The sequence below is a fragment of the Mesocricetus auratus genome, unplaced genomic scaffold (genome assembly GCF_017639785.1).
Source record: "Mesocricetus auratus isolate SY011 unplaced genomic scaffold, BCM_Maur_2.0 Super-Scaffold_6723, whole genome shotgun sequence".
Classification (NCBI taxonomy): domain Eukaryota; kingdom Metazoa; phylum Chordata; class Mammalia; order Rodentia; family Cricetidae; genus Mesocricetus; species Mesocricetus auratus.
The window spans coordinates 1,010,887-1,034,147 of NW_024429183.1; the positions used below are offsets into that span (position 1 = coordinate 1,010,887).

The 23,261-nt window shown below is 53.4% G+C and overlaps 1 protein-coding gene across 1 annotated transcript; it reads right to left on the bottom strand.

Moving 5' to 3' along the window:
• Positions 1 to 2,310: 2,310 nt before the first annotated feature.
• On the bottom strand, positions 2,311 to 21,623 carry Cdh15 (cadherin 15). Its single transcript, XM_005073140.4, has 14 exons — positions 21,456 to 21,623; positions 13,471 to 13,626; positions 12,841 to 12,996; positions 11,577 to 11,721; positions 8,378 to 8,538; positions 7,836 to 7,964; positions 7,204 to 7,389; positions 6,013 to 6,266; positions 5,077 to 5,219; positions 4,717 to 4,956; positions 4,280 to 4,519; positions 4,043 to 4,179; positions 3,754 to 3,918; positions 2,311 to 2,891 (listed from the first exon to the last, which is right to left on the bottom strand). The coding sequence occupies exons 1-14, from the start codon at positions 21,495 to 21,497 to the stop codon at positions 2,691 to 2,693; spliced, it is 2,355 nt and encodes a 784-aa protein (XP_005073197.1). The 5' UTR covers positions 21,498 to 21,623; the 3' UTR covers positions 2,311 to 2,690.
• Positions 21,624 to 23,261: the final 1,638 nt, after the last annotated feature.

Here is a 23,261-nt window from a genome sequence, read left to right on the forward strand (position 1 = left end):
CTTTAAAGGCTAGGCTCACAACCAAAACTATAGCACACAAGTTTTAAAAAACAGACCCAAGTGGTGGTGGAGCACGCCTGTAATCCCAGCACCTGTGAGTTCGAGGCCAGCCTGGTCTACAGAGAGTTCCAGGACAACCAGAACTGTTACACAGAGAAACCCTGTCTCGAAAAACAAGCAAACACTCCCACATACAATTTATATACTGCTGGGAATGCGCTGGTTTGAATGCGGGTGACCGCCATAGCTCATTATGTTTGATGCCCAGATGGTGGGTTATTTAGAAAGGATTAAGAGGTGTGGCTTTAGTTGGGCGTTGGTGGTGCACGCCTTTAATCCCAGTACTCAGGAGGCAGAGGAGTTCGAGACTACCCTAGTCTCCAAGAGTTAGTTCCAGGATAACCTCCAAAGCCACAGAGAAACCCTGTCTCCAAAAAAAAAAAAAAAAACAAAATAAAAAAAGAGGTCTGACTTTGTTGAAGGTGTGTCAGTGGGGTGGGCTTTGAGGGTTTTTTGTTTTGTTTTCCTTCAAGATGGGGTTTCTCTGTGTAATCCTGGCTATCCTAGAATTAGCTCTGTAGACCAGGCTGGTCTCAAACTCACAGAGATCTGCTTGCCTCTGCTTCCCAAGGGCTGAGATTAAAGGTGTGTGCCACTACTACCCAGCCAAGAAAGCACCCAATTAAGACACGTTTGCTTATTTGGTTTTTTTTTAATAAGCTTCCTTGGTCATGTGTCTCCTCACAGTAATTTGCACAGTAACTAACACATGTAAACTGAGGCCCAGAGAGTTGAGGGTCCAGAGGGTCTTCTGTGACAGTGTTGAATATAAGGATCTAGTTTAGGCCTAGAATGCTTGCTCCTAGGCACAGGTGTAGTGCAGAGATGAAGGGTCAGAGGTTAGCAGAGACTGGAGTAGACAGAAGCTGCATCTTTTCATAGGGGTGGGACTTGCTGTAGAATGGCACAAGGGAAATCAGTGGAGCACAGTGAGAAATGGATATTGTCATAGCTTGAGATAGGAAGCACTCTAGAGTCTATACTGAGCTGGCATCAGGCTACAGAGTATCCTCATGCTAGACTCACATGGAAATGGTGGGGGCTTGGAAGGAATGTACCCAGATAGGGGTGACTACCCCAGGGTGAGAGGGCTCTGAATAACCAGGGTGAAATGTTTGGCAAGAGTCTGGAATCTCCTTTGTTCCTAGGCATGCTGGGCTGGACCACACTGCCCAGCTCCTGGCTTTCCAGTCTGTATCTATGCTCAGTGACCTCTTGTGGCTAAAGAGTCGTCACAGACTGCCTAGCAGTCTGGAGCAAGCAGGATACTGTCCCTTCCCTCACTCAAAGTCTGTGGTTCTTCCGTTCCTCCCCCCCCCCAACTGGTCATCAGCACTGCCCTGCTGTGTGAGCAGAGACAGCCCTCAGGAACACCTGGACAGAAGGCTTGGGACCCAGGAAAGCAGCACAGGAGACTGACGGTGTACGGGAGGCCCACGGATGGCAGGGCTCTGGTGAAAAGAGCAGAATGTTTTCTAGGACAGGAGGTACACGTACCCCAATTTTTTCACTTGTTTTCCTTCAATACTGCTGTGGGGTCTGTTGAGGTCCTGTCCCTGGGATTACCCAGTGACATTCAGATTGTAGTGTGTCATCTAACCCACCAGCTGTACTCTAGTGCCCTTTCCCAAGGGGATACCTCTCACAAAAACACATGGTCTTTGCTTCCCTGGCTATCCTCCTTCACTGAATCCTCCTGCGGCTGCAGAGTCACAGCTAGGGCCCACCCCAGTTGCTGAAGGACACCCACTTCTTCCATCACTCCCCTATCTGGCCACATTCCCAGTAGCACAATCCCACCCAGCAGCCCCTATAAACTCGGACAAAGGACATGGCTGAGTACTTCAAATGCCTAGAGCAGGAGTAACTAACAACAGGGAAGACATCACTCTCTCTCTCACACACACACACACACACACACACACACACACACACACACACACACACACACACACACACCCCAGGGAAAGTGAGCAGTGCTTGGTCTCCACCATGGCCAGACCCAGTAGGATAAGGACAGCTGTGGAACTCATCTTCTTTTTGTTGGAATCTGGGGGTTGAAGGGTACCTTGCTCATGCCCCTCTGCCCCCCCATGTGTCTACACATATACACTCACTCTGAACTCAGCGTCCTGTGCCTACTGCCCTCCACTCCGACCAACTGTGCTGAGAAAGCCCGAGGTCCCTTCCGAGGCTAGGCTTGAGGCAAGGGACACTGCACGCTCTGTGGTGAGAGTAGCACTGGTCATCTATGATCACCGAATAGTGTTTTTAATTACAACCCACTCCTTGGACTTCTGCTTTTATACAGAGGAGAGTCATAAATGGGAGACAGAAATGGGATGTGCATCCCTAGCAGGACAGCTGAAGCTGGTTACCCCACCCCAGCAAGAGAGTGTTCCCTCTGGCTGTCCACTCCGTGATCCAGGTTCTCCTACCACCACCCCCCGACTCAGTCCTCCCCTGAAGCTCACAGAGACAGCCTCAGTGAGATTATCTGTCATGGAGCCAAGGATGGGATGTCCTGTTGAGCCTCATAGTATTCCTGAATGTGTATCCCCAGGAGAAAGCCCCTTTGGCTGGGCCAAGTGGCCATGTCCAGACAGCACATCTGCGCCTGGCTCTGCTTCTCATTGATGCCCATACATGTCTGCCAGCCGGGCAAAGCGGGGGCCCCAGTCCCGAAGGTAGTCATAGTCCTGGTCCTCATCTCCCAGGCTGGACAGGATGGAGCTCAGTGTCCCTGCCACAGAGCCATCTCCCTCGTAGTCATAGATGAGAGCTGTGTCGTAGGGAGGCACGCTGGGGTCACTGTCTGCAGCCTCCAAGCCCTGTTGAAAAGTCCCATAGACCTCAGGACCACTCAGAGACAAGCCAGGAGCCTTCTTTGCTCAGCCAAGGCTAAGTTTGCCTTGGGCATAGCACCATAGGGGAACATCTCTTAAGAGGAATGGGGTGCAGAACATCTCCTAGTACATAATGGGCTAGCGAAGAAGGTTCTGCTACCTCCAGCCTTTTCCCATCAGCGTGGAGAGAAGGTGTCTCATTGTCACGGGTGCTCCTCCATCCCTGCCCCCACCTCTCAGGAACCCTTCCATAAGTACCTGGCCTCCTCCAGAGGCAGTATCCCCTGCCACCCTGCCTTCTTGTAACCAGTACCTGCACTAGGCTTAGCACTTCCAAGGATACCCTGATTTGATGAGAACCTTCTCTGGGCTATGTGGGCCAGCTGTTAATAGGACATTCCCTGCATGACCCAACCTAGCCATCCACCCCACATTCTGATCATCTTTTGTGTAGAAAGTAATCATTCATGCACTGTTCAAACTGATGCTTTGTCCAGTGCATGTGCTGCCCACACATCATCATAGTAAACACAAAGAAAGAACTCAGAAACATGCAAGGGCATGCGTCACAGAGGGACAGAAAACAACTGTGAAGACCCGTGCTGCCTGGCCTTCTGTGGCCAGGTAGCTGCTTATGGTCCACTCCAACCCACAGTGTTTGAAAAGGGCCTGGCCAACCTGTTCACTCACCCTCTGGTGTTCCCCTAAGGCTCCTGCTGGTGAGCTTACCCCCTGATATCCTGTAGCATGAGGACTGGAAGCAAGGTCTGGACATGGGTGTGTTTGTGCCCATGTATGCATACAGGCATACATGTGCCCATTCTGTAATCAACCCCAGGGCACCTACATCACTGATGAAGTTGGCAATGTCAGATGGGCTGGTGGGAAGCGCTCGATGTGGCTGTGGCACATAGCTGAAGGGTGCATCCCGGCGCAGGGGTGGCCTGCCCAGAGAGCGGCTGGTGGCCCTTGGTTCCACTGGGTGGCGCAGCTGGTTTATGTCATAAGCATCCTGTGAGCCAAATAAGCAGTTGAGAGCAGAAATCACTTGGTTGTCAGGCCTTCTAGGCTGGTGGGCATCCTAGGGACCCCTTCCCAGGCTCAGTGTGTCTAAGCCATCACTCCTGTCTCCTTACCTGGTCCTCCTCCCCACCTCCCTGCTCATCGTAGTTAAGGATGTTGTCCCGAAGGTCATCTTGTAGCCCATGCAACAGACTCTTGTCCCGTGGCTGCCCCCGGAACCGTGTGCGGAGCGCAGCAAGCAGGACAAGTACTGTGGAAGCACAAGAGACTGGCTGAAGCGTGGGCACTCGAAGCACATAGGGTAGGGAAGGGATCCAAGACAGAGGGCTGGACGGAGGACCCGCACTCACCGAGCAGGACCACAGTGCTGGCCAGCACAATGACCAGTGCGCCCAGGCTGACACCCACACCTCCTGATCGCAGTGCAGCAGCCCCAGGCAGGCAAGTGCCATCAGTCCCACAGCGACACACAGTAACATTCAGCATTTGCTCTCGCTGCTGGGGTGGCTCCCCAGAGTCCTGGAGCAGCAGGCTCAGATGATGCAGGCCCTCGGTGACCTGGTGCCGGAGCCTCAGGCGTGCATGACTCACTGCAGAAGGCACACAGTCAGCAGAAGCTCCAGGATAACCCCGCTCTCGCCCAGAGGGTACCAGAGCCACTGGGTGCCAGTTTCCCCACTACCCACTGTACTGCGGAAAGTAACCCCGGCCCTGCCCAAGGATGAAGTCATGGCTATACATTCTGTTGGCCTATCTCCTAGGACCCAGGGTTGTGGGGGCAGCATACCGTTAATCTGGCTGAGACTCCAGTTCCGGCCAAGATCTGGGACCCTGGGGTTCAGCTGGAAGTGGAAGGGAGCCCCGTGCGGAGGCAGGTCCTCATCCGTGGCACCCAAGAGGAGGCCAGGGCCCTGGTCTGGTTCACTGCAGAGGCTGCCAGATGGAGGAGGGGCCAGCGCAGGGGCATGGTCATTGACTTCTAAGATCTCAATGGACAGGGTGCCTGTGGCTGTGCTGGGTGGCATGGCTGGAAGCAGGGAAACGCTGATAAGCTCAAGACCAACCCACCGTCTACCCTGTCAGTCTACTTAGAAAAGTGCTGGACTGTGGGACAAGGACTCCACCAAGGGCAGGCGTTTCCCCTCACCATTGTCCAGGGCCAAGATGATGGCCCTGTACCAGCCATCCTTCAAAAAGGGTGAAGCAGGGCTCAGCACTCGCTGGGTCTGAATCCTGCCTGTGGCCCCGTCCACTTGCAGCCAGTCTTCTGGGTCGTAGTCCTTGGAGTAGCTGTCGGTGGGGAGGGGAGAAGTGGGATGAGGCTGGCCCACCACACCCAGACACAGAGTCACATATATGTACAGACACATTATCACATATACACCCAAACATGTCTGACAAGAGCTGTGGTTACCCAGCATTCACCCTTTAAGGCCTCCCAGACCCAACTTAACTATTTTCCTTTTTATTTCATATTTTAAATACTTTTACATTTATTTATTTGCATGTGTGTACACATGCACGAGCACCATGACCTGCAAGAGGTAAAAGGGACTGGTTCTCTCTTCTGACCAGGTAGGTTCTAGGGAATGAACTTCCATGGCCAGGCTTGGTAGCAAGCACCTTAAACCACTGAGCCATCTTGCCAGTCACCATCCCCAAAACTGGTTATCTGGCCCAACTGGAGAGGAGACATGCTGCTGTCCGGTGCCCCTCGGCAACTGGCAGTCTGCATTCCACCTTGCTCAGAGCTGGCAACATGGGACAGATGGGAACACTGTGCCAGGCTTGAGACAGGTGGTGAGCTTAAGGCGTTAGTAGCTCTCCACAGAAACAAGGGCTCATGAAAATGGACAGGTCCACAGTCAGAGGCTGGCTAAGAAGAACAGTCTTGAACTTCCCTGTGTGGTGTAGTCAATCCACATACAAACATAGGTATCCAAGGCACTCAGTGCCCCATAGACCATCCTCCAGAGATGTACACCGATGGCCTTTCTCTTTCATCCTCAATCCAGAGATACTCTTCATAGAAATGGGGCCACTGATCCCTCTGCCTGATCCTCAAGACTCCAGGACACCCCACCTGATTCTCTGTAGCTGTTGTGTATCAGGGTCTCTGGCAGAGAAGGTGGCCACGGAGGTGCCCGGGGGAGCTCCTTCGGCTATGCTTGTCCTTAGTGGGTTCTCTGGAAACACTGGAGCCTCGTTGATGTCCTGAACCCATACACTGACCCTGGTCTGACCCCGCCGGGCCCGGGGGGCAGCTGCCTGCAGTGGGGCCTCATTCTGCACAGACACCTTGAGCTCATATTGCTCACGGCTTTCATAATCCAGGGGCTGTAGGAGGATAGCAGAGACAGCTGAAATCCAAGTACTAAGATGTCTTACCTGGAGAGCTTTTTCCCGGGCCTGTTCGGAGAACCCACGTTTCTTTCTTCCCCCTTTAAACCTTAGCACAATAAAAAGTATGCAAGGCTCAAATAGTAATAGGCAACAAGATGAATTTCTGTCACTCCAAATGAATGTGTTGAGTGTAATATGGCAGTTTCATGTGTCATTCAATGACTACAGTTTTTGTATGTAGTTGGCTGGTGGATGTGTTTGTTGATGCTAAGCAGAGGGGCCATCCAAGTTCACAGTGGTCCTCCACTATGCAGGATTTGAGAGCAGTGTGCAAGAAATTCTGCCTCGAGAGTTCCGGTCTGTCTCAAATCGTCTGATCAGTTTCTTGCAATAAGTCTTTAAATGCACCAATATCCAAATGCATCTAGGTCTGTGTATGTGGTTGCCTACACTTGTATTATGCCTGCTTCTCTGGTAGGACTGGGACTCGTGCTGGTGCAGTTTTACTTGAAAATGTGGACTGCGCCAGGCATTGGTGGCCCACACCTTTAATCCCAGCACTTGGGAGGCAGAGTCAGGTGGATTTCTGTGAGTTTGAGGCCAGCCTGGTCTACAGAGTGAGTTCCAGGACAGCCTCCAAAGCCACAGAGAAACCCTGTCTGGAAACACAAAAGAAAAGAAAAGAAAAGGAAAAGAAAATGCGGACTGCAGTAATAAGGAAGGAGAAGACTGTAGTAACGGCATTCTGTGGGTGTCTCCTGCCCAGTTCTGCTGAAGACCATAGTCCACACCCAGGGCATCCTGTGCCCCTACTCCAGAAGGGCACCTAGCACAGCTCTATCAGTAAGAAACGCAGGACAACTTAATCTGCAGGACGATGCCCATGGCAGATTCTAGCTGAGGGCATGCATGTGACAGGGACACACCTCACCTTGACCACAGCCAGCACACCTTCGTTGGTCTTGGGGTCTGTGTAGATCTTGAACTGCCCATCAGGATCACCTTCCAGGATGGTGAACCTGGCCACCCAGTTAGGGGAACCAGGCATGTCTCTGTCCTCCACCTCCAGGCGTCCCACGTCTACTCCACCGACAGCCTCTGCAGCCTCCATGAAGAACTGGGAGACCCCGCCCCCGTTACTCACCAGATTGGCAGGGTGGGAGTGGGAATCGTCTGAACGCCTGGTCCTATGACCCAGGGTGCCTTTCTTGCTTCTGGCCTAACTATGCTGCTCACCACAGCAGATATTTCACAGGTTTGTCTTTTCCTGAGCTACTGATCCCACCTGCTGCAGCTGTTCCTGGATACTGGACCAACTATGCTCCTCACACAGCAAGCATCCAAGAGACTTACTCTAGGTTCAGGATACTGAGGGTAATGTGTAGCTGCTTCTCTCTAAGGAACCTTACATGCAATCTGTGTTCCTGGGGCCCCTCTATTTCAGGCTCCCTACTCATGCACTGCTCCTCCCCAAGCCTTGAGACCACCCATTTTCACGGAGTCCCCGACTGGAACCTACAAGGGGAAGCCAACTCTAAGTGTGGGGGTGGGCAGAGGCAGTACCTCATCCTTGGTGAACTCAGGGGCATTGTCGTTGATGTCATCTATGGAGATGATGGCCGAGGCTGTGGCAGTGAGACCATCTCCCGACATGTCAGCCACCTGCAGGGTCAGGTTATACACAGCAACCACCTGGGGACAATGTGACATGAACTCAGATGTGACACCTAGAGACAACCATTTTAGGAAGGCAGCAGAGCCACCTACAGCTTCACCTCTTACAGGGTCGGCCTGCCTCAGCCTGTGAGTGAGCAAGAGGTCAAGAGGTCAGTTGTGGTACCAGGAATGTCAGATGTTAGGGGCAGCAGTAAGGAGATTGCTGGCTGAGGGAGTAACATTAGTGGCAGCCGCACAGGCGAACCGCAGAGGTATCTTCAGGCGTGACTGGCTCAGGGGCTACAGCATGAGCAAAGGGAGGACCAGGGTGCGAGTGAGGGTCATGGTGTAGGTGAGAGGTGGGGAGGCCCTGCCCTGTGAGGAGCCCTGAGGAGGAGGAGGCCAGATGTGGAGAACTGGGCCCTCAGCTGCCCATGGGCCCGCCTCACCTCACGGTCCAGGCCCACTTGCACTGTGCGGATCTCTCCAGTATGCTCATCAATGCTGAAGAACTCAGGGCTGCCCTGCTCCAGGATGGAGAACCTGAGGGCTGCATTGTCTGTCTCTGGATCATCGGCATCTGTGGCCTCAGCCCTTGTTACGAAGGTGCCTGGGGACGATGGGAAAATGTAGTCAACCCATGGGGGCAGGTGTGGTGGGGCACCCAGCTGGTGTGGAGTGCTCCCAGTGCGCACAGACTCCCTAGGTCTGACACTAAGCACAGAATGGTAGCCTGCTTCTGCTACTGTTTGTGTCACTGGGGCTGACAGTGTATAGCAGTCTCAAGTCCAGGGCTCTCCCTCTGCCCACTGCAGGGACATTTCAGTGGAGAGCCAATGTATCTTCTACCAGATGCCAGGGCAGCAAGTGGAGCTAATGTACTGGGTCAGAGTGGTAAGGCCACTGGGATCCTCTGACAGCCTTGAGCTCTGCTATAAAGTGATGGCGCCCGCCCAGGTAAAGGATATACATACATGGGTACAGAGCGAGGGACCCAGCATCCTCCAAGGTGCAGCCTGTGGGGAAGCTGTGGCTATTGGGAAGGTGCTACAGGTTGAGGTCCCAGCACAAGGACGTCACCCACTTCTCCCTCTGACCCTCCCTCCAGAACAGATGTAAGAAAGTTGAGGCAATGGATTGGGTCGGGGTGGGAAGACAAGCTTCTGGACACCCTGTGTCTCAAGTTTGGCTTGCTCACCTGTGATATCATTTATTGAATGTACTACAGCTACTGCTTCAGGCCTACCTTGCACAGGAGCTACTGGCTGGGTGATTTCTACACAGTACTGGCCCCAGGCTGAGGCCAAGGACAATGCTTCCAGCAGGCATCTTAATCATGGGATTGGTAACCGAGTTACCATGCTCTGGGAGTGTTCTCTGGCAAGCAGGAAAGGAAATATAGGCTCGAGGGGCCAGTTCTCCCATCAGAGAAGGGGCTGAGTGTGCTAGGAGGAAGGGACCCTGAGCTGACTTGGAAGCAGAAGTATCACTGGGAGCTAGAACCAATGTGCTGTGACTCATGTAGTTATAACTGCGTTTACATGTAGTGTTCACATGTGCACATGTCTGGATATGTGTATATTCAGATATAAACACATTTCCCAGATGCATGAAGCATCAGACTATGACAGCAAGAATCATAACTTCAGAGCCTAGAGCAATGGCTCAGAGATTAAGAACACTAGCTATTCTTCCAGAGGACCCAGGTTTAATCTCTAGCACCTACCTGGCAATTTATAACCATCATAACTTCAATCCCAAGAAATCTAATGCCTTCTTCTGGTATCTATGCACCCTGAACACACATGGCATACAGACAAAACACTCATACACATATAATAGTAAAAAGAAAGAAATGAACACTACAAGTCTACCCAGAAGAGACGAAGCATTTCACGTACGCACTGGGGGGAAAGGCCACAAAGGACATTGAAAAGCTGCCTGGGGAGTGGGCAAACAATTTTAGCTCATTACTGTGGCCCTAACAAGTGTCACAAGGACCCTGTAAGGAGTTGAAGCTGGCAGGGGAAGCTTGAGGCATAATGAGAGACGTGCAGTCTGGACTGGGACTGTGAGAGACTATCTGTGCCCTGGTGCCAGGCCTCTCCTGCTCTCCAAAAAGGGCTGGAGCAGAGCCAAGGCCACTTCCGGTGGGGCTGGGCTGACCCCAGTTCCATCCCAGTCATGGTTAGCCGCAAGTGGCTTTTTTATGGGTGGTGTTTCCATCTCTCTTTGCCTGGCCAGCATGCCCACAGGTTTTCTGCCTTCCTGCTCTTCCCAGCAGGCTTGCTCTTGAAGACACCAGTCCCTCCCTGCCACAGGGGCCAAGCCCCAGGGCAGGCAGGCCACTCCGCTCCAGGGGACTGCAATGGCTAAATACTGTTTGGACTTGGTGGAGGGAGAAGGCACACAGGGAGTGATGGCAAAATCATAAGAGAGACAGAAAGAAAGGAGCCTGGGAAAGAGAAGTAAAGACTGCGGAATTAGAACACCTGACCCAGCTGTTCTCTTTCCTTACGAATTCATTATTACAGAAACCACAACTGGATAAGGTCCGTAGACACCACACTGGGGTGATGTGCACACGTATTTCCTGACTTTGGTAATTACAGAGAGCTGTCCGAACACACTGACGTAAGAATGTTCAGTATCCAGTCCACAGCCAAACAGCTGAGTGAGAAGACAAAAAAATAAATAAAATAAACTGATAACCAGGTCCCTGCAAATGGGCACTCAGGACTTGTTTTAGGCTTTTCTGTAATCAGGTCAGAATAAAGATTATAAGTAAATGGACACTGTTACTTTAAATCTTGCAGAATGAGCAAGTGAGATGGAGGAGAATGAACCTGAGTGGCAAAGAGGGGCAACTTGGCTGCTCGTGTGCTCTGAGATCCCTAAAACCCTTGCCCAGCCCCAGTTTGAGCACACTGGGAACAGTCAGTGGGAGGCGGGGTAGGGGTACAGTGCTCCGCCTGGCCCTGGCCAGCCAGACTGCCTGAGGAAGGACCGGACTGCGATATGATTTTGAAGGGGTATTTGGGGCAAGGGCAGAGTCTCATGTAGCCAAGGCTGGCCTCAGATTGGTTAGATAATTGAGAACGATCCTAAACTCAGGCTCCATTTCCCAGTGCTAGACATGTGCTACCACATGAGGCCAAACTGCACCCGAAGAATCAGCCAGAGGAGGCGCTACTCCAGGTTGAGGGCTTTCCTCTGGAGGATAAAAAGCGCACTTGGGGGAGCTCGGGCTCTGAGGATTCACTAAATAGGACTGCACAGCTCACTGAAATGCTCAGCTTCCTGTTATGCAAAATCCACCACCGCGAAAGGGGGAGAAACGACTGGAACATGGCCACCCAGAAGCCTTTCTTTGCAGGTCAGTTTTCCTTTTTGTGGTGGTGGGTTCCAAGACAGGATTTGAAGGTCAAATTCATATTGACATGGGAAGTATGAAGGAGACTGCTTCCTTACACTCAGCCTTTTGGATGCCCTTTATATTGCCAATTCTACAGTGCTAGGGATGAATCCGACATGCTGGCCAAGGGGGCAAAGGGGTGACTTAGTCCTTAAACCCTTGGTTGTGGGGAGTTCTGGACTTGGACCTTCTGAAATCTCACCCCCTGGGTAGGGTCTGGGCTCCCACCTCACCTGGGATGGCACCCTCCAGGATGTGACCTCGGAAAACATCCTGTAGGAAGACTGGCCGGTTGTCATTTTGATCCACCACAACGATCTCCAGGTCCGTGGGCTCCTCTAGGGTAGAGCCACCCAAGTCCAGGGCAAAGGCCCTAAGCTGTCCAAACAGAGGGCAAGGGCAGGCTCATGACTCCTAAAGCCTTGCAGAAGGAACAGCAAGTACCCATGGGCACTACCACCATCCAGCACGAGTTTACAATATTTTAAGCTGTTTCTTTTTGGAGAATGGTATGACATAATTTCCTAACACTCAGGAGGCAGAGACAGGCAGAATCTCTCAAGGATGTCAAAGAAATCTTGGAGCCAGGTGTGGTGGTGCACACCTTTAATCCCAGCACTTGGAGAGGCAAAGGCAGAAGGATCTCTGTGAATCTGAGGCCAGCCTGGTCTACAGAGTGAGTTCCAGGATAGCCAAGGCTACACAAGAGAAAAGAAAAAAGAAATCATGATTTCTGGAAAAATGGAGGTAGAGAGCTACCCTGCCTCTAGCCAGATAGGACACAGTCCACAGGATCCTGGCTATGGTACGTGGGTTCCTAGTGGTTTTATTTTGTAACAGGTTTCTGCTGTGTAGCCCAGGCTGGCTTCAAACTCATGACCTTCCTACCTTAGCCTCTTAAGGATCATAGGCCTGTGACACTATGCAAAGCTCTATTTATTATTTATGTATTTAGTCATGTTGGGGATGGGATCCAGGGCCTTTACATGTTAGGCAAGCACACTACATGTCAGCCTGGCAGATGGCTATTTGCAGAGAACCCAAAGGAGGTCCTGTGCTCATCTCTAGACCCTGTGCACACCTCAGTGTGACTCCTAGCTCCCTTCTGAATCCCAACACTGGAATGGACTGAGGTGTGACTCCTAGCTCCCTTCTGAATCCCAACACTGGAATGGTAGTGAGGGCCCCTTGTTGGCTACCTCAGAGACCATTACCTGCTGCAATGATAACACTGTCTGGGAATTTTCACCATCAGAACCTGGATCCAGGGAGAACTGGCTTTCATGTCAGCTCAGCAATTGCAAAGATGCTCTCTCCTCCAAATGAGGCCTACTTCATGGCCTCAAGATGCCTCTATGTTAAGTGGGAACATGATCCCTAACGTGGAATCCTCAGGTGTGAGTCCTATGGGAACCAGATCTTGCTTCAGAAGCATCTGACCTAGAGCCTGTCAGGTGGGGAGCAGAGGTCTGAGCAGGAGGAAGGACCAGGCCCTACCCTGAAGCGGTCCGTCTTCTCACGGTCCAGTGTGGCATTGAGGTACACCCTCCCAGTGAACTTGTCAATGGAGAAGACATTTCGGGGTTCCTCATCCACACCGGGCCCTTGGATGCTGTAGATGACACTGCCCAGCTGTTGCTTATCAGACTTGATCTGTGGAGCAGGAATAGGGCTTAGTGAGGGCCAGAGGGCACTCCGACATCTTCATGCTCTTCCCCAGGTAGGTGCGCAAAGGTCCAAGGCTCTGAAGCCCAACATGCTTCCTCCTAAACTGAAGCTCTGCTCCAGGGTTCCTTGGGACCTGGTAGCCAGTTACATTCTGAGTATGTAGAGGTTGACTGTCCATGCCACAGGTCGACTTGTACTGGTGAATAAACAAAGCATATGTCTTCCAGGGCCATATAGCCTGGAGCATATCCACTGGAGCAGCTCAGGGTTCATGTGGACCAGGGCTATAGGAGCCCTGCTTTTGTTCCAGAAACTCAGAGTGACAAAGTGGGAGAGTCCTTTCTAGGCTGTACGCCTAGCTCCCGTTAGCAGATGGGCCTCCTCCAGATTCAAGAGGATTTTTAAGAAGTGAGAGAATCTATAGAGATACCCCATTCCCTCCTCCCAGCCTTCTCTCACCTGTACCAGTGGGTAGGGGAGGCGTTTGTGGTTTTCAGACACACTGATAGGTGGGATGACCCATGCTCTCCGCACACGACCTCGGGCTGGTGCCCGGCGCCAGAGGTACAGGGTGCTGGGCTCTGGCTCAGGGACCGCCCGTGGCAGGTCAAGACTCTGAAACACAGATGGGACACAGTTATATAGGACACAGGAGCATCAGGATGACATCATTTTTAGGGCTGTGGTTGGGTCCTACACCACCAGGTGGTGTCACCACAGACAGTACAGGCTATGTGGCCTTTGCAGCCACATCCTGGGGTGTTTAACTCTCTGAGTTCCCATATGGGTGTTCTATACCTGTCTCCTTCTTGACTAGAGCCCAGAAAATAGGCTGTGTCCACAGGGTCATCAGAGACCATTTAAGTAGAGAGAGTTTATTGGCTGGTTGGAGGTAATGTGAGGGTCTGCACTTTTCTAGAGGTCCCTGAGAGGTCAGGTGACAACATCCCAAGAAGTACCCCCAGGGGCAACTCTTGCTTCTTCGGAGTGAGGGCTGGGAGGATGAACAGCAGCTGGTGGGGCCAGGGACTCAGTCAGAAGTAGGGCCACTGACTTAGGGTGAGAGATGACATTCGTCCTTCCTCAGCCTCACAGCTTAAATGTCACAAGTTAACGGTAACAGTGCCTGCTTTTATTAGAAGAGGCCAAGTGAGGGGAGGGAGGGGCTCCTAAGAATCTGTGTCCAACCCTCCCCCAAACAGCTTATCCTAGCCACCCAGGGCAGCCAGACCCAGTGTCTGAAACCTTTCTCTGCCACCAGGCCTGGGACTTGATTTCAGACACTTCCAGAAGTCGGGTCAGGGAGCTGGAGAGTGGTCTTCTATGGTCTGCAATGTGAACAGAGAGGGACCCTGCTCAGGACACCTCATCTAACTTCTCAATATTGCTTTGCAGAAGCAATGTCCACAATACCAACCCCCAACATCGAGGGCGACAAGGAGCTTATTTAAACTGTGTTGTAAGTGGAATCCTAATGTCTGTGGGCTTCGTCTGCTGGCCAGACCAGTCTGTGACAAGGATGAGGGATATGGTGCAGGGCCAAGTTTGATAACCTGAGTTTGATCTTTGGAAGTCACGTGGTAAAAAGAGAAACGGGCTTCCACAAGTTGTACTCTAGCTGTCACATGGTATGTGTATGTTCCCACCACAAAAAGTAAATGTAATTTAAAGGAAAAGGGCAGTGTCTGGGATTGTGGGGCTGCAGACAGGAGGTGAAGTCAAGTCACCAGGCACAGAGAGAGCACCACAGAGAGCCCCGCCCCCGGAGCGTGGGGGGGAGCGGGGGCGGGGGGGTACGGGACAACAGACTGCATAGAAGACTCATCTATCAAACACATGACAGAATGCACAGCAGCTCCCTAACCCGGTTCTCACCAGCAGTTTCCATCCCTGGTTTCTAGATGGATCTGACCCTGAGTGCCCTGTCCTCCAACTGCTGCTTGTTCCACTCCTTAATTTGGAGGGATGATGAGAACCAGTCATCTGAGGACTTTGGAAACACCCTTGTGAACATTGGCTCCACTGGTATTTCTGAAAGACCCCCTCACCCCAAAGCACAGCCCACTAGGGGCTGCCATGTTGGGTGTGGATGTTGGCTACATGCTGGCCTCACCTTCCACAGCATGGGTTGGCTAGGAACAAAGCCTAGAGCAACCTCGTGCTTTCGGGTGCTGCAAGGCTGTCAGGCCAACGCTGGGTGGACCACAGCCTGACGGGATTTGTGGGAGTGATGGATGCAGGGTGCTCTGGCACACGGGGACTGCAGGGTCTAGAAACGTTCTCAGTATTTATACTTGTCCATGGCTGCCCTCCCCCAGGTCCACAGGAGGCCCAGGGCCAGCAGGGCCCAATCCTTCAGACTCCTTGCTAGCCGGCCTTCTTGAGCCAGCGCTTGGGAGATTTCAGTCTCCACCTCAAGGCGGGTCACATGCCTTCTCTTTACATTTATTTTGGGAGCAGAGGGACACATGCCATGGTACATATGTGGAGGTCAGAGGACAACCTCCAGGAGTCAGTTCTCTCCTTCCACCACAGGTTCTGGGGACACACTTGGATTTTAGATGGCAAATCCTTAACCCGCTGAGCTGTCTTGCTGCCCGTGACATGCCTTCTCTTGGGTGACTTCCCTCCTGACAGACACTGTCATGTTCTGAATCTGTCCTGTCCACAGGTGCAGTCTCAGAGGATACAATGCAAAAGTAGAGCTGTGCTTTCCATTCTGTCTCATTCTAGTTAATGTAAGTAACTGATTAGGGCCAGCAACTGCCTTTGCTGTATTCAGTACCAGATGCCAGCCATTAGAACTACGCCCAGCTTTAGCAAGGGTGAGACCCAAGGGTCCCTGTATGAGAGCTCACAGTCAGCAAGGGTTGCTGAGTGGAGAGGCTCAGACTCCCAACTGCCCTCAGCTCAGTCTGCTCTATTTTGTTATTTGGTTTTGTCTTATATAGCCCAGGCTGGCCTCAAACGCATTCCGGCCTCCATTTCCCAACTGAGTGTGTGCCTGAGTATATGTGTACTGTCTACATAAAGGCCTCCCTCTTTGGGGCCACCCCATCCGTACCTGGGACAGATCCTGGGACTTCCCCTGTGTAAGTAGGGTGTGGATGGTCCTCAGGACAGGCTGGCAGTGTGGAGGGCAGGGCCACCACACACAGATGCTCCATTGACCATGCTGGCCCCGTCCTCAGCATGGATCCCACATAGTCAGAGCTCCTTTCCTGGCCCCTCCGTCCCTTCCCTTCCCTCCCCCTCCCCCCTCCCCCCTCCCTCTCTCCCTCGGAACGACAGGTGGACTGGTATCAGGTGCTCCAAGGCTATCTAACTCACAGCTTTTACTCTTATACCCACACCTAGGGAAGCTTCACTTGCAAGGAGCTTGAGCAAGGGAGTTGAGAGACCCTGGTAGGGAACAGAAAGCAGGAAGCCAGTTTCTCTCTGTAAGAAGGTCACGTGGAGGCTGGAGAGATGGCTCAATGTTTAAAAGCACTTACTGCTTTTATAGAGGACCAGGGTTCAATTTCTAGAACTCACATGGTGGCTAACAGCCATCTGGAACTCCGGGCCCAGTGTGGGGAGGGGGGTCTGATGTGTTCTTCTGGCCTCCTCAGACACTGCATGTGGTACACACATACAGCAGGCAAATCACACAAAAATACAGTTAAAAAGTTATAAGAAGGTTTTATGAACAGCACTCACTCACAGAGAGTCCTGCTGGCAGGGCGGGGCCGTACCGGGACCACCTCCTCCCTCAGAGTCCAGCAGCTCCCATGGCTGCCTGACCACTCTGTGCAGCCCCAACCACCCCACCCAGCTTCTAAGCTTAGTCTCCCTTCAGCTGTATCCATGGTTAGTGGAGATTTAAAAAAAACTGTGGCTGGCTGGTGGTGGGGGTGCTCTGAGGGCAGCAGGGACGGAGCAGCCAGCTAACTAGGAGGCCACTTGAATTCCAGCCTCTCCACGTCTCTTCCTGCAGCACACAAGGATGTCCAAGACCCTGAAAGGTGCTGCTCTGTGGGCTCCTGCACATAGCCTGCTTTGAGCTTACTTACTCTTTTTTTAATATACAGTGTTCTGCCTGTATGCAGAAGAGGGTACCAGATCTCATTACAGATGGTTGTGAGTCACCATGTGGGTGCTGGGAATTGAATTCAGGACCCCTGGAAGAACAGTCAGTGCTCTTAACCTCTGAGCCATCTTTCCAGTCCCCCATGGCCTGCTTTGAGACAAAAGGCTCTGGCTCAGTTTCTGCTCTCTTGTCCTGTTTGCCAGCCATGCTGGAAGCACTGGCTTCCATCCTACCAGTGGGGCCCCAGCTACCTACTCCACAGCCCCTAACTGCAGTGGAGGCTGCCTACATAAAGTCCCATCATCCACTTAGAGTCAAGAGAGCAGAGGACCCTGCTCAAGATGGGAGGATGAGTCTGGAGGGGCCAGAGTCCTGCCTGGGCAGCTCTGCTCTCACAGATGGCGACTTGGCCTTAGAACCTGCAGCACACATAGCCACTTCTAGGTCAGAGCGGTGTTCCTACCAGGCACGCACCTGCCTGCTTGGCAGGGGAACCTGGGGCTACAGCCTTTATGGACACAGGGGCTTTTAGCCAGAGCTTGATGGCAGACCCTGAAATGTGCCTGTGGGCTGCCTTGGGGAAGCCTGTCTCCATATTCCTCCCCTCAGGATGGTGTGTGGGTTGGGATGGGGGGGACTCTTCATGACACCCAAGGATGGGAGAGTAGAAGCACCTTAATCCATAGCTCAGGGTCAGAGAGGCTGAGTCATTTGCCCAAAGTCACACAGGCAGAGTTGGCACCATAGGGCATGCCAGGCAAATGCCATCTGTAGTGCCTGCCCTGCCTTGGGCAGGGCTGTTGAGAATGGGAGTTCCCAGGCCCTCTGAAGCCCCTGTGGCCTGGGAAAGATTTACACGCTCCTCCTAGTCCTGCTCCCTCCACCAGCTGCTCCAGCAGGCATCCATGGGCTTGGCACTGACTGGGTGTAGTCAAGGCAGAGCCTGGGAACCTTGGGTTCCTGGCCGGTCCACAGCCCAAGTTCATGAGGTCACAGAACCACAATGCCTTGGCAGGGCCCTGTGCCCAGATCAGAGGCTGCAATGGTATGAGTGGGCGACCAATGGGCAGGCCACAGCCAACTTCCGGCTCTGGTGAAGCATTTGTGTGGCCCATCCATCCTGTGTCCTCTCACTCTACTCCCTTCCCAGAAGATGTGGCAGGATGGAGGCGGGGGGGGGGGGGGGTCGGTGGGGGGCTGCCTTGGGAAGCTAGGACATCCAGTGCTTGGACAAAGTCACATGGTCCCAGCTGGCTCACAGGCTACCCACTTCCAGGACAGAGGACAAGAACAGGGGCACCTGGGCAGTGACTCTGTAGACAGGTGCTCCTACACTCTCACCTACACTCCTCTGTACCCCACCCCCACACACAGATAGGAAACAGAATCCTTTCTCACAGTAGATATCCAATGTGCCCCACCTCATCCCAGCCCTGCTCTTGACTAAGAACCAACCCAGACAACAGTCTAGAAACTCCTTGAGCCATCTGGGGCCACTATTCTGAACCTACACTCCTAGGTCAACTACCCTCTGGGGTCTTTCCTAATCCTAACCCCAAGGAGCTGCAGGGTGGCAAGGGTCTTGCCATACATGGCCAGACAAGAGGCTTACCAACACTACCACTGGGAACAGCATCAGCCATTGCCAGTGTCCAACCCTCCTGCATTCTCCTGCACTGATCCTGGGCAGAGGTTCTGGTGACAGAGACGGGATTGACTGGAAAGTCCCAAGTGCCCTATCCATGAGAACAAGGTATCTGCTCCATCTTGGCAGAGCTAGTGGCCTGGGATACGGGTGGGGGCACAGAAAACCCCTACCCTGATTCTCCATGGGCTTCTCAGGCCTGTACACCTCCCTCAGGCTGGAATCCATGGCCACTTCATTCCTGGACAACCAGCATGCCAGGAATGACCCAGCTGTTGGCGTGGCCTAGGGTGGCCCCACATTCCCGCTGTGGGACCACCCTGTCCAGCTGCTGCAGCCATCAGAGAATGAGGAGGGGGCAGACAGGCAGCTGTTCCCTCCCATCAGGCTAGCCTGTGTGTCTGACAGCACAGACTAGGTACAGTACTCAGAACCACAAGCAGCCTCCCTCTAGCCTAAATCACTGCAGGCTGCGGCTGGAGCCGCTGGAGATGGGGCCCTTTCCCAGCCCCAGTGAACGGTTCCCAGAAGGGCTGCTGAAGCCCATCTTTCCTCCAAAAGCTATGTGGCTTCCTTGGTTCCTAGACAAAGGTGGATAGGCCCACTCAATGGATGGAGGCCTCTGGACCATCCATACTCCTTCTCAATTCAGCTCAGGACTAGCAACTAGAGGGATTGAACCCCAAGTGCGGGACTGTGGGGGTCAACTTTATGAGGAGGAGAACTGTGTATGTGAGATACCGGGATTAGACCCCAGGTTTCAAGCACGCTAGGCCGATATTCTACCAGTGGTTACATCCCAGGATGCGTTTGTTTTCCTTTTGAGGCAAGGAATCAATGCATGGCCCAGGCTGGCTGTGAATTTGTGAATCTTCCTGCTTCAGCTTCCTGAGCAGCCAGAATTACAGGCCTGGTGGGGACCAGTTCTCAACACAGTCCAACCCCCTGGTGCTGCCCTGCAGTTCAGGAAGTTCAGGTTTGGGGGAGAGCCTGGGTGGGGAGGCAATGCATGGAGCAAGGTGCGAATCCATGTAGAACCCAGCTACCCACCCCCAACCTGAGGAGCCCAAGACAGAGCTACTGGGCCAAGCTACCAAGGAAAACCCCAGGAATAGGGGAGCAGGAATGAACAGACAGCAGACCCAGGACCTGTGCATGTGGGTAAGAGTGGACAAAAGTGTGGACACTGAGCAGTGTAGGGGAGGGCACATCTATGGGGGTGGGCAGGACAAGTTCCTCTTGCACAGGAGGTAATTTGAGTGCTGTCCTGAAGCAAGTTCAGGAGGCCAGGCCTCAGGGGCTGGTCCCTGCCCCCACCTGATTCCTGGGGACTCCAGATGCCTGGAGCAGGGGTGCTCTGCAGCTGCCCTTGTGCAACAGAGAGAGGGGGGCTTGGGAGGGAGGGGAAGAAGAAAGCTATCCAACACTACCCAGCCTGCAGTGGTGGGCAAGAAACTCTGGGGCTTGCAGGGGGATCTTAGCCAGCTCCCAGCATTGGGGGTGCTGGAAAAGAATGTTGTTGCCATAGCCTGTGGGGAGCCTCTGGCGGGCTTCTAGGTAGGGTCTAGGAGGGCAGCCTAGCAGCTGTGCCCAAGGGAGGGAATGAGGGCCCCAAGGCCAGGGGTGGAGGTGGTGGGAGATGCAGGGCTGATGCCCCCGGGCCAGCTGCTAGAGGGTCTTTCTGGCCAGGCGCCCATCAGCTGCCAGGGACTGAAACCTGAGCAGACGCGCAAGACTTCTGGGAATTTGAGGGGACCACAAAAGTCCTGAAGAGGGTTCCTGGAGGGGATGGATGCCCCCCCAGACACACAGTGCAGTTCTGGCTGCCCACTCTTGAGCCACAGCAATTCTCTGTGCTCACCACCTGTTGCCTCTGAGTTGCAGGGCGGTCCACAACCATATTGCTATCTCTGTGGCAGTGGACCCTGGCAGGGGAACACAGAATCCACATACCCCTGTCCTGGCAACTTGTCTGGGGAGTGCCAACAGCAGGAGGTATTGGGGACCTGGGTTTTTTCCACCCTTCCCTGTGTCATGCTAGGAAGACAGAGTATTAGGGATGGGAAGATCGGGGGACCACAGGCCACTACATCTCCAGGGAGACACAGAGACACAATGGCTGTCCTGGTTAGGCCACAGCCAGTGTAAACTACAGTGTTGGGCTACTCTGGCCTGGACTTACTTTCTTCAGAACCCTAGGTCCTGGAGGGCAGAGTTGGGGCAGCAACAGATACCACCAAGACCAACCAGGGACAGAGACCCCTCATGTCACAGCTGGGAGTTTCACAGATACTGTGGGCTTCCTGCCCCATGCTCTGGAATACAACAATCTAGCAAAATTGACCACCCCAGACTCTGGGAGGCTCGGGGGAGCCTTAGGGAGGTTCTGAGAGACTCTTGGAGGTTCTGCCGGGCTCTGGGGGGTTCCGGGAGGCACTTGTGGTATACTTCCAAACTGAAGGACAGCTCAATGGGTGTTCTCTGTGCCTCAGCAGTGCTCCCAGTCTGAAACCATTTTGCTTACTTGTGCACAGGAGAGGTGGGTGACCCTCTCTCTAGAAGCCCCTAAGCACAGGACACCGCTTCCCACAATGCACCAGAGAGCGTGGCCCACCCAGGGACACTGCAGGCCGCAGTTCTCAGTTCCCCCAGAGACACTCCAGGCCAGTGGGCCCGGGGACAGCTATTCTAAAACTAGAGGCAGGGATGCCACAGGGCTCAGAAGCTTACCTGGGCGAGCAGCCCGAGGGTGAAGAGCAGAGCAGAACCCATTGGGACAGCGGTCGAAGAGCTGAGGGCAAGTGGTGACTGGGCGGCCAGTAGGACTGTGCCTCTACCCCCATGCAGAGAGCCACTGGGCTGAGTGACAGCACAAGTGTTTGGAGGCAGCGGTCCGGGAAACTGCACGTGTGGTGGGGCGGGGCCAGGGCGGGGTCAGGGCAGGGCTAGGGCTGAGTGACAGCATGGGGGGGCTGACTTGTGGGCGTGGCTAGAGATGAATGGCAGAACACGTAGGTGGGCCTGGATAGCAGCTAGAGAATGATACGAAGGTGCTAGGGCAGAGTCAGAGCAAAGCGACAGACAGCAGCACATGTGCAGCAGTACAAGGCTGAGGGTCTAAGTGACAGCGTATGTGGTCAGTGCCTGTAAGTGTTGAGGTCAGCATGTGTGTACTGGGGTGGTCCTGGACTGAGTGACAGCATGTGGTAGAACTCAGAGTGGACACAGGGGTCAGTACTCGACATGCGGTAGGCTGTTGGGGCTGGGGCTCTGGCAGCTGTCCAGAGGGGCCTGGGGTTGTAGAAGTCAAGAATGGAGGGAACCAGGCATTGTAGCCCATTCCTTTAATCCTAGCACCTGGGAGCCAGAGGGGGGAAGATCTCTGAGTTCAAGGCCAGATTGGTCTACATAGTGAGTTCCAGTCCCCAGTCAAGACTACATAGAGCTGGGCAGTGGTGGCACACGCCTTTAATCCCAGCAGAGGCAAAAACAGGAGGATCTCTGTGAGTTCGAGGCCAGCCTGGTCTACAGAGCTAGTTCCAGGACAGGCTTCAAAGCTACAGACAAACTCTGTCTCGAAAAACAAAACCAACCAAACAAAAAAGACTACATAGAAGAACTCTGTCTCAAAAACCAGAACACAAGCAAAACTAAAAGAAGTGAAGGGAGAAGACAGCTGTTGGGAGGGAAGGGGCAGTAGGGCTCGGGACCAAGTTTGGATCATCCATTCGGTTTGCTCTTCCAGAACTCACCAGTGGCTCCTGCCTCAAGGTCTTTCTTTGCACAGGAGAGGTCTTCCCTGACAGTGCTCAGGGCTTGCTTTTTGCCTGCCTGTAGGGTTCTGTATGATAGCACCCCACCACCACTGGGGCACCCTTGGAAGGTGACCTTTGTGCTACCACCTGAAAGGAGTTCTGTCATAGCTGTGGAATGTCACTGGCCCATGGGAGGTTTGGGCGAAAGAAGACAGGAGCAGGCCTGGAGTGTGGTTCATTATTGGGAGGTTCAGGCCCAGGTCTCACCTGATTGGTCACTGCCCTAGGTTCTGGCCAGAGCTCCTCTCCCACTCCCTCAATCTGCCTGCATACCAAGTGATGTGGCAGTCACGGTGACCTTGTGGGATACCTTCTCTGATGATAGCATCACTTCCCAATGGTCCTCTCTAACCTCCGTTGGGCCTGGTTGTAATCCTTGTAGCCATGATGGGGTCTCCAGGCCTTGAGGGAAAGGGGTAGAGCAATCCAGTGTTGCCAGGCAGACTAAGGTAGCTTGCAATGAAGGAAGCAGGAGAAGCTATTGGATCCATGGCTCAAGAGGGGCAGGAAGGGAGGGTGTCTGGTCCCTGCCAGCCACTTTACTCCGCTGTACTGGGCCAGGCGGACCCAGGGTGGATCGGGAGGTACTTGGTTGATGTTCATACATTATTGACGTCCCAGACCCTGGATAGAAGGAATGAGGGCTGAACCAGGCTAAAGGAGCTCCAGCTGTGTGCCCAGGATATCTATGTACTACCTGAAACCCATCTGCTCAGCCAGG

Bases quoted from the DNA above. Each gene is read 5' to 3' on its own strand.
- Cdh15 (XM_005073140.4), bottom strand. From the start codon at position 21,497: ATGGGTTCTGCTCTGCTCTTCACCCTCGGGCTGCTCGCCCAG. The intron at 11,722-12,840 runs GTAGGGCCTGGT...CTGTTTGGACAG, and splicing joins AGAAGACGGACCGCTTCAGG to CTTAGGGCCTTTGCCCTGGA. The intron at 3,919-4,042 runs GTAAGGAGACAG...TTTGGCTCACAG, and splicing joins GAGGTGGGGAGGAGGACCAG to GATGCTTATGACATAAACCA.